The sequence below is a fragment of the Austrofundulus limnaeus genome, unplaced genomic scaffold, assembly GCF_001266775.1.
Source record: "Austrofundulus limnaeus strain Quisiro unplaced genomic scaffold, Austrofundulus_limnaeus-1.0 Scaffold372, whole genome shotgun sequence".
Lineage (NCBI taxonomy): Eukaryota > Metazoa > Chordata > Actinopteri > Cyprinodontiformes > Rivulidae > Austrofundulus > Austrofundulus limnaeus.
In genome coordinates, this window is record NW_013952774.1 from 158,540 (window position 1) to 169,494 (window position 10,955).

At 38.5% G+C, this 10,955-nt stretch overlaps 1 protein-coding gene across 2 annotated transcripts in view; it reads left to right on the forward strand.

The window, feature by feature from the left end:
- The window catches only part of tmod1 (tropomodulin 1), a 43,582-nt gene that overhangs the window by 25,053 nt on the left and 7,574 nt on the right, over positions 1 to 10,955 (forward strand). Inside the window, exons 7-11 of one of the 2 annotated variants that reach the window (XM_014023486.1) lie at positions 1,085 to 1,215; positions 1,381 to 1,488; positions 2,196 to 2,339; positions 6,155 to 6,299; positions 8,806 to 8,905. In XM_014023486.1, the coding sequence (XP_013878940.1) occupies positions 1,085 to 1,215; positions 1,381 to 1,488; positions 2,196 to 2,339; positions 6,155 to 6,299; positions 8,806 to 8,905 (628 nt within the window). The remainder of the gene's footprint in view (positions 1 to 1,084; positions 1,216 to 1,380; positions 1,489 to 2,195; positions 2,340 to 6,154; positions 6,300 to 8,805; positions 8,906 to 10,955) is intronic. The other variant, XM_014023487.1, reaches the window with a different exon arrangement.

Genomic DNA, 10,955 nt, shown 5'->3' on the forward strand with positions numbered 1-10,955 from the left:
GTATTTGTATTTGTGTACAAGCTGTTTAGATTGTCAAAAAGCCTGTGTTTTTAGGGTTATTAACAAAGTTTGTGCACTCAGACCAGTAATATTTGGGGTCACAAGTTTTTGCCATGGATATTTTGTGGGTCAGAAGATAAAAAGTTTGGGAACCACTGCTCTATACTGTACGTTGAATCTTTATGACCTTGTTGGTGCTAAAATAAAATTTTATGTCAAACTGTCTTATAATGCATCTGTTTTTGTAGATTCAGCTAAAGTAAATGGAACAAATAGAGTTTTTTTGGCTGTCTGTTAGTAACGGTGTTGCTTTCAGAAACATTTTTTAGTAATCATAGTAGTTTTAAAAGAATCTAAAACAATTAATTATCCATAATGAAATGATATTTCACTGAATATTTGGTCAAAACAGTGACGGAAAAACTGAACTCTTTATTTTTTATATTCTTTGGAATCGTTGTAGTTGAAAACTTGTAGTTATTCTTTTGGTTTTGACTTGAGTTGAGATTTTGAGTTGTAATAGTGTTAAAATTGCAGAATCTGTCTGTTGTTTGTTTGGGCCCCAGGAAGAAAGAGTTATAGGAATCCTTTAAATAAAATAAGATTCAGTAAAAGGCCTAAAACTCATATCAAATAGATTTTTTGCTGGTTTTTTGTTACGTTTCAACACAACCCTTGACTTTAAGAGCCTTTTCATGACAGAATAAGTCAGAGTTAAGTTGTTTTATTAAACACATAAGCATTCCTTTGAAAATAGTCAAGTACTAAACTCAAAAAGAGAGAATTAGTGACCAAAGTCAAAGCAAAGATTTTGAAAGACCTAAAAACTTCTGATCATGACCACTTTGAAAATGACATTTAAGTCTGGCTCCAGGTAGGAAAATACAAAAACTTTTAGATAACTTTAAAAAAGAAGCTCTAAACAACAAGAAGGGATAAAATGGATTTACTCTACGAACAGGGATCCTTACAAGCAAAAGGAAATTCACCATAATCTCCAAATATAGTTAAAATGCAACTCCTTTAAACAGATGTGCTGATCATGAAGTTTATCCCTAACTAGAATCTGGGCATTGTTTCTCAGGTGTGATCCAGTGCACCCAGTATAAACCAGTTCCTGATGAGGAGCCCAACGCCACTGATGTAGAAGAAACACTGATGAGAATGAAGAGGAATGATCCAGACCTGGTGGAGGTTAACCTCAACAACATAAAGGTCAGAATGCTGGGCTGATTTTAGGGAAAAAAAGATATAGAGAGGAAATTGTATTACCAAAGTATTTATGCACGCTGTCATTTTATGTTCTTACACATACCAGTAATTCAAACAAATCCTAAACACATGCTGATGTACAGTATTATTCTGGATTTCTTTATGCAGAATATTCCTATCCCGACTCTGAAGGCGTATGCGGAAGCTCTAAAGAAGAACACTGTGGTTGAAAGGTTCAGTATTGTAGGAACAAGGAGCAACGACCCTGTAGCGTTTGTAAGTCTTTAGCAACACAAATGCAAACATGTTTTTTTTCCAGGATGTATAAGAGGAGTCAAAATTTACAGGACACCCTTTTATTTCAGAAAGAAAAGAGAAAATGACCCGACAATACAAGTAATGGGCGAGGGAGCCTATCTTTTAGACTGTGGCCGTGTCTCAGTTGAGGGGTTGCATCCTTCGATGACCGCATTTGTCGGCCGCTTACGTCACTGCCCCACGCCAAAGTCTGCCCCATTTTGTGGGTTCCTTATCATGCGGCTGACGAATGCGGTCCACAAAACGTCGTAAATAAAGGCTGCATCTGAAGGCATGTAAAATGTATGAATGTGGTAACAGGTCAAGCAAACATACGTCATACAAAGACTAGGCTGTCTTATTTCCCAGCCCCCTTTATGCAGCCTACACGGAGTACATAGGCTGTGGTTTTCAGGGACTGCAGTCTAGGTAGTCTGCAGCCCCTGAATTAGGACACAGCTTTATGTTTAGAGTATCTTGAAATCCACCATCAAGGGCAAGTTTTTCCAGTGATAGACCCCCTCACCCATTATTTGGGGTATCCATAAAAGTCATTTTCTCCTTTCTTTCTGAAATAAAAGAGTGTCCTGAGGCTTCTGACTCAACCTCTGTATGGCTATAAATGATACCACCATTTGAATGAAGCAAAGTTTGATTTAACAGGGAATATACATTGTGTGTTTCAGGCACTGGCAGAGATGTTGAGGGTGAACACGACTCTGAAGAGTTTGAATGTCGAGTCAAACTTCATAACAGGGACTGGAGTCTTGGCCCTCATCGAGTCGCTGCAGTGTAACACCACACTACTTGAGCTTAAAATTGACAATCAGGTACTGACTGACACACGGCTCTCTGTGGACAGATCTTACACAGGTCGTCTTCTTGTGTGTCATATTGCGTAGTTTATCCCCAGCTCACTGTTTCATGTTTAGTTACGTATATGAGGTTATACACAGTGGTGGGCTCTAGTCCCCTAAAGCACTGTAACCCCAATTGCGGACATAAATTTCTCGTTTGCACTTCAGGGCTTTTACAAAACTTTTAAACTGTGTTCGGATTTGTGCTTTCTACATTTTAAAATTTAGCAGCGCTAAAAATTTTTGGGTAACCTTTTCTTTTACAGTCCCCTAATTACCATGCAATTACCTAGCATTTACATGTAAGTAAAATCATTTTACTATACAATTATTGGTAATACAGTATTTTACCATGTAATTACTTGGTAAGAGCGTATAAAAATACTGTGAAATTAAACAAATTTTAGTGGGTAATTCTATTACAATTCAAGACTATCTCAATTACCCATTATTTGCTAAAAAATTGCCAACTTTATTTTTACAGTTCCCTAATTACCATGTTATAAAGTGTATATTTAGAAAATTACTATGCAAATGCACTAATTTAGTGATCTTAATAGTACATCAATTTCTCAGCATTTACCAATAAACAACCAAGTAAATTTCCACTTAATGAATAAATATTATACGAATAAAGAATAAGTATTGTCCCTAATTACCATGCCATTCCAGTAAACTACTATGTTGGTAAAACTACTTTTATTGGGTAACAACACTGTTCAATAGTACCTCAATTATATATTATTAACCAAAAGAATACAAACAAATTGAAACATATGTTCTTGCCAAGTAATTACATGGTAAATTATTGTAATTAACAAGTAGTTGCATAGTAAAATATTATTACTTAGCATGAAACTACTAGGTAATTGCATGGTAATTAGGGGACTGTAAAAGAAAGGGTTACCAAGTATTGAACAACATTATTTTTAACAGCAGAGGAAGATATCCATTTCTAGTCAATACAATGCAGAACTGTTGTATTTTATTAGCCCCCCTTCTGTTAACTGTTTGTTCTCAGAGGTTATTTACTCTAGCTGACTGCCCTTCTGGGTCACGGTTTTCATTTAGGAGACAATTCCCACAATTCTTTGCATTTATGTGGCAGGAAGTAATTGGAGTTACGTCACTGGGCAACACTCCCAGTCTCAGCCTTTCTCCACCGGTCTGTCGTGGTTCTGATCAATTCAGCTTCTGCCGAATGTGTCTCCAGGTTCCATTTGGGCAGAACCACACTGAACCGCGCAGTCTGTACCTCCTCTCCTATGGTTCCGGGTAGAAGTGAGAACAGCAAGCTTACGATTTTGACATCAACAGAATGCTGCCTGTGGATTAGCTCTTGGGTTGATTGACAGAGAGAAAGGCGTTACTTGGAATTCCTTCCTCAAACATGTGGAAGAAGGTGCAGTGGTCAGATGTGACCAAACTCAAACCTTCCAGCAATAAAAAGTGACAGATTATCTTAGGCATATCTACCGCCTCTCATCATTCAGAGAACATCATCCCTACAGTGAAGCATGGTGGTGGCATCGTCATGCTGTGGGGATGTTTTTCATCAGGAAGGAGTGGAAGACTGATCAGAGTTAAAGGAAAGATGGATGAAGCACATCCTGGAGTGTTCTGAAGATTTGAGACTTGGATTGAGGCTCACCTTTCAGCAGGTCTATGACCCTAAACATATTGTTAAAGCTCCACTCCAGTGGTTCCATTCAAAGCCCAAACCTCAGTCTAACTGAGAATCTCTGTTTCGATTGAAGTATCGTTGGACACAAGCAGCACCCATCCAGCCTGAAGGAGGCGGAGCTGTTTAGTCATGAGGATGGGATAAAATATTTCAGTGGCAAGAAGTTTTGAGGGCTGAATTTATGTGTACATCTGTTTTCACGTTTACTGTAGATTTTCTTTTGTAGGATATTGTCTATTGATTTCAGATTTCTTTCCATATTCAGAGATTAAATATTAATAAAGTTAAAGTGGACATATGCAAAATCCACTTTTTTAGCCGTTAAATACATTTTGTTATTTATCTGGAGTCCATAGGAGTGCAGAACATTTGAATTTAGTCTCTCCCAGTGCTGCGTAGATATCTTCAGTGGTGGGCACCAAACCGCTAAAGCGCAAACGAAATATTTAGGTCTGCAATTAGCAGATTTGTGCTATCTAAAATTAAAATGCAGTACCGCTAATAACTATCTACCAGTCATCATTATCTTGAACAGCTGAAGGTATGGCTTTCAATGAATCACAACACATGATCTATCCAACAGCACCCCTCCCAGATAAACACACTTATTGGGAAGGTATACATCCTTGCTGACTGTTGCATTCGGTCACGGGAATGATTTCCCACAATGTTTTGTGTCTGCTTACATAGCAGGAAGGCAATAGCAAAAACAGTTAACATTTGTAATCCATACTAAAATTTTGAATGTATTGATTTATTTTACTTTACAATCGGAGCTCCTTTTTTTAAAAAAAGTTTAAATGCTGGAGCTCAATACTTGACGTAATTGGTCGAAGCAATCGGCCAACGGTGTTAGAGACTCAGAAATGTTTTAAAGATATTATGCTGATGAAGACTGGCACCTAGTGGTCAACTGGAGTAACTACATGGAAAACTTTAAAATCCAAGCTTTTATTTTGAAGGGAAGATAGTTTCCTGTTCTCTGTTCTTTCGTTTCCCGTCACAAATCAAATCCGTCATTTACCCAGAATGCATCGCTTCAGTTTTCCAATAAACAGTTTTAAAATCACTTTATTGATGCTTCTTTGATGCAAAACCTACAACAAACAAAAGAAAAAGACAAAGTATCAGCCGAACTAGCAATCCTCAACAACTTTTTAATTTTTACACCAGGAGCCAAAGGTCTGTTTCATTAAATCACATCCCCAGCAATCGGCATTTGTAGGGTTAAGCTGTATAAAGATTCATACACTGCTAGTTGGTAGTGTTGTACATATATTGTACATGAATTATTGCCAGCTAGTAAATGTCAAATTGAACTTGCGCTTTAAAATTAGCTTCCACTAGTTTTTCTATGACATGAGCGCTTTTGAAGTTGTGGACCTAAATATTTCATAAGCGCTCTAGAAATTGCAGAGCTTAATTTTGGATTAGCGCTGCCCACCACTGGGTATCCTCATATTAAGTTTGGGTCATTTTTCAACTTGTTCAGTTATCTTAATTCCCTATTACTTTTTTTGAACAATTACTTCACAGTATTTGCTGTGAACCTGGCTCTGGGTCAGACTCTGACTCCAACATGTAAGGCTGGATGGACAAGTCTTCCTTTGTTGACATCTTTTAATTAATTTGTACATAAAACGTTTCTGCACTGCTATATAGTCTTATCTCTGCGATCAAAATACAAAAATGGCCGAACAGGGTGGTGTGGACAATTATCATTGGGAGTCAGACCTGGAGGGGTCGGGGTGTGAATCGTTTCATTTGCATTTAAAGAGACAGCACCAAAACGAGTTGCTCTCAAATGAGTTACAATAATGGGTAATTTAGACCAAAACATTGCAGTTTCACTTTATATAGACCCCAATTGAATGATTTAAATGTGAAGAGGAAGGATTTAAAAGCACAATATGTCCCCTTTTTAGACAAAAACACACCATGTCTTTCTACAATTTTAATCTTTGCTGCCATGGAGGTAATTTGTAGTTCCATTAAAGATATTAGTCAATTTTTATCATCTCTTTTTGTCTCTGTTTTGATTTTTTTATATTTTGTTCTATTTGCTTCTAACCCCATTTTATCCCAAACCATCTCCAAACTCTAGAGCCAGCCGTTGGGTAACAAGGTTGAGATGGAGATAGCCAGCATACTGGAGAAAAACACGACATTGTTGAAGTTTGGATATCACTTCACCCAGCAGGGCCCGCGCCTTCGAGGTTCCAATGCCATGATGAGCAACAACGACCTGGGTGGGTTTCACGTAAACATTCACGCTCACACTCACACTGAGGATGCTGACGAGTGCTAAGGTTGAAGCTGTGTTCAGAGTTTTGATAGAACTCATTAAAGACCCGCTTCGTTCTGCAGGAGTTGGCTTTGTGAGCAGAACAGTCTTTCAGCAGAGCCAGAGTCAATATGTGTGTTTTTCTGTGCTGCTGACACCTTATCTTCACTATATCAACTTGGGTTCTACTTCAATCACCGTCTCAAGAGAAGAACGGCAGTGATATCATCAGTTGGTAACTTTGTCGGCCCGCCAGAGAGACTCAGCCAACAAAAACAGTACCTTCCTAAGTCATGACATCAGCACTAAAACAAGCCTGTGTACATGAGAGAGAACATAATGTAACAAGCAGAGGAAGCATTTTCTGCTCTGCACATGCACAGAGCTTTTCTTTTTTTTTTGCCCATGTCTGTGTGTCTGTTAGCAAAATATCTCATGAACCAAAGCACAGGTTTTAATGAAATTCTCAGAAAAACGTACATTGGATGTACATCACGTTTTTCATACCGTGGTATTGCATTTAGAAAGGTGGGCTATGGTCTGTGCATGGTAGTTAATTAATAAATAACAGAGAAACAACTTCTTTGAGCATGCATATGACATTCTAGAGCTAGAGTGAGGCATCAGCTGCTCTGACGTGTTGCTGTCACTCATTCTGCTGATGAGAGCAACAGGAGTCACAGAATAGCTTTGCCCCTCATGTCTGTAATTTACACAGATGAAAGTACACCCAAGTACTTCTTTTTAGGGTTTTAAGTTTCAAACATAATCAGATTTTTACCATGTTTGTATCCACTCTGCTGCATACTTTTAGCCGGTCTTTGTGCCGTTAAGCAGCTGTGGTCTCAAAGCTGTCAGTCAGTCAGTTGTTAAAGAGTCTAGAATCTGTGTCCCAGTTTTCATCGCAGCCTTGTGGACATTTGACGTTTCGGTTCACGTGACTAATACTGTCATACCTTTTAAAAAAGTCACCATATTTTTATACGGCAGTATACCAAAATACTATCATACCACCTTCTAATTGTGGACTCTGTGCCAGTCTTTTGTGGTGTAGAACAGAGATTCTCAAACTGGGGTCCCAAGACCCCCAGGGGTCCGTGAGAGGTATCATGGGGGTCCTCAAAAAATTTCACTTAATTGTTAATTTGGTTTTTATTTTTAAAAATGCACGGAGAACAGTGAACTAATAAAACAATCATAACAAACTAAACAAAAAATATATATTCCCATGGCATTTAGGGCTTGAAACGACAGTAAGTTATCTTTTAAAACAGCAGGGGTTCATTAGAGGGTCCCTGGCATTTTTTTGGCTCCCCAGACTCAAAACGTTTTGAGAACCCCTGGTGTAGAGGGAGCTGAGCTATGAGGTGAAGCTCTCTGTTTACAGGTCGGTCTATGTTCCCACCCTCCCCTGAGTGACTGAAAGAACAAGATTGTGGATACAGGGGGTTTAAAAAAGTAGCTGGACTCTCCCTTAGAGACAGGGCGAGAAGTTCAGTTATCCAGGAGAAACTCAGAGTAGAGCCGCTACTCCTCCTCATGGAGAGGAGCCAGTTGAGGTGGTTCTGTCATCTGGTTAGGATGCCTCCCTAGGGAGGTGCTTCAGGCATGTCCAACTGGGAGGAGACCCAGAGGAACACCCTGGAAACTCTGGAGACACTGTCTCTCGTTTGGCCTGGGGACACCCTGGAATCCCCCCCCAGAAGAACTGGAAGAGGTGGCTGGGGAAAGAGAGGTCTGTGCCTACCTGCTCGAGCTGCTGCCTCCCTCACACGACTTCAGAACAAGCAGAAGATAATAAATGGGTGACTGTAGTGGATGAGACAGGTCCCACACAGATTACATAAAATCTTTTTTTTTACATTATCCAGTTTTTGTCAACTCTGTCAGACGGTTGGCAAAATATCCCACAAAGTACTGTCCACATTTTAATGTTTTTTTTTCTGGAAATAGTCATTGGATGTACATCTACAACTAACCTTTGGAGTCAATACATTTCAAGATGGCCACCACAGCCATTTGACCGTAGTGAATACTAAAATATCTATACTTCAGTCAGTTTTACAAATTTTGACCTAAAATTTGACACACTTGTAGCTGAGAATCAGTCACCACACAAACTCTGAGCATGAGAGTTCTGGCACATTTAGTCAGTCTTTGTGTGCAGAACACAAACCGATTACAACTTTATCACATTTCAACATTTACTGTAAGAATATCTAAATCTAAAACTCTGGCAGTAATGATCAGGTGATATAAAACACTTAAAGGAAAGCCAGGCTTTTAATTTATGTTGGTTTATCTCTAAGTTTCACTTGTTTATTTCATCTGTCTTCTGTGAAAATTCCCAGTTAGTTTTGGTTGAGTTTTAGTAGCTGTCTTGTGTGTAATGGTTTTATTATCTTGTGTGTTGTTCACCAAACAAGTTTTTGATGATATGTTTCTCTTCATCCAACCTCCTCACCTTCAAGCCCGGGTGGTCAGGTCAGAAACTGACGGCTCCTTCACCTTCACTCTGTCTGTTCCTGAGCTGGAGAGAGCCTTCGGAAAGAAGTTCAAGTCCAAGACGAAGTAAAAAACAAAACAAAAAAAACAGCATCATTCCACTGCTCAGACTTTACTTTCTTCTGCCAGCAGCTTCTCCTGGTTCTCTTCTCGACTGTCAGAGTCTCTGCTCATTCCTGTCAGACTCCGCTGAGCATTGCTGTTGCTTCCCTGCAGCACCTGCCATCACTTCCTTTATTTCTTTATTCTTCCTGTCATTTCTGGCTTTCAAAAACTGTTCAGACATACTGGTGCAATTTCTGGATCTTTTTTTTTTTTTTTTGGCTTTTCTGCAAACCTTGCAGAACTGTGTTTTTCTTGCATCAGTTTCCCACAGCAAAGACAATCTTCAAACCTTGTCTTAGAGACACTTTTTGGGTTATTCTCTTCCGATCGGGTGGTTTTCCCCCCCATCCTTCTGTCGTTATTAATTTTGCTCACTTTGTTCAGTTTGAGTCTCTTTATCCAGCTAAATGCTGCAGTTCCACTTTTTCAAGCTGGATCACCCTCTGAATAAAAAAATCCCCAGACCCTTGGCCACCTACAAGGATTGGGAATGCTTGTTGATAGCTACTGATAAGATATCAAATGGGCACATCGGGGGCCAAAGTGCTGCACACAGAAACGACAACTTGCAACAATAGTTCAAAAGACAAAAACAATTTAAAACTAGACCAGAAGAGATTTACAGTGCCTGCATAACTTCAAATACAGAGTCAAGGAAAACATCTTTATATATAAGAAACTTTATATAATACACATGATTTTGTCACATTTTTCCCACAAAACTGATATTTTCTTTTGAACTTGGCTCAGCAAAACTGAAACAGAAAGTGACATCAAAGGAGAACTAATCAAAAAAAAGGAACCTGGTCTTTGTTTATTGAAACATATTATTTGAACTCTCACTTTTCTTCGTCTCTCTCTGAAACAGACTCAAAATAATCTGAAGAACCATCAGGTTTTTTTCTCCAGTCTGTGATGAAAGGCATTGCATCAATGCTTTATTGACATTTCGACGTCCCCCTTTGTCAACACTTGTTGTTATTTTACATCTGAGTATCTCAACAATTCTTCATCTCAGCACCGTGACATATTGTTTTCCACAATATGTTATCAATGTTATTTGGTGGAGCATCACATGTAAAATTAAATGTAAAAAAATATCACTTACACATTTTTAACATTTAGCTCACTTTCTGATTGTAAAATCCTAGTTAAAAAATTCCACTAGCGTGTTATTGCTATTTAACTCAGTGGTTCCCAACCTATTTTCTTAAAAGCCCCCTTTTCTTACTCCCAAGTCAAGCTGACTCCCGTCCCCCAGCTTACTGTTCTTACATTCTGCAAATTTGTAATAAATGTTACATTTATGTCTAAATATTAAATTCTAAATCTAAATGTAAAAATTAAATCCTAAATATTGTGGTTAAAAGTTGTTTGGTTTAGATTTTTGTATTTCGAAACAGAACACAGCCTTTCCCGTTGGTGCGCCGCTCTGGTTATGACATCATCATCCTGAGACAGTAGCAACTGCTAATGCTGCGAACGGTTCCCTACAAGACATCAAACATGCAGTTGCGGTCGGTGTCCGAGCTGCAATTCAAACTGCCGGACAACATGCACCATCTATATTATTTTCAATTAATATATTTTAAATTTAGATTTTAAATGCAGTTTTCAGCAGCATTTGCGTTCGCTTTTGTTGCAGGATGATGACGACATAAGAGCTGCACACCATAACAGGCTGCAGTCTGTTCCGAAATACTTAATGTAAAATTCAACATTTAAGATGTACCTTTTAAATTTAGACTGACACATTCAGATTTAGAACTTAACATTTAAATTTACCAGTTTCACAGACCTGATCATCTCTGGGAACCAGCCCGAACCTCAGGACAACTATAAGTAAAAGATTTTTAGATCTACGAGATCAGGTGGGAACAAAAGGCTGCAGAAAGTCAGACAGGTATATAGAAGCCTTTCCATTCCAGGTCTTATCAATAAAACTTTAAAGGGATCCCCGATTATTTGTAACATTAGACTTTATTTGATAAACATATATTTTAACTGTAAA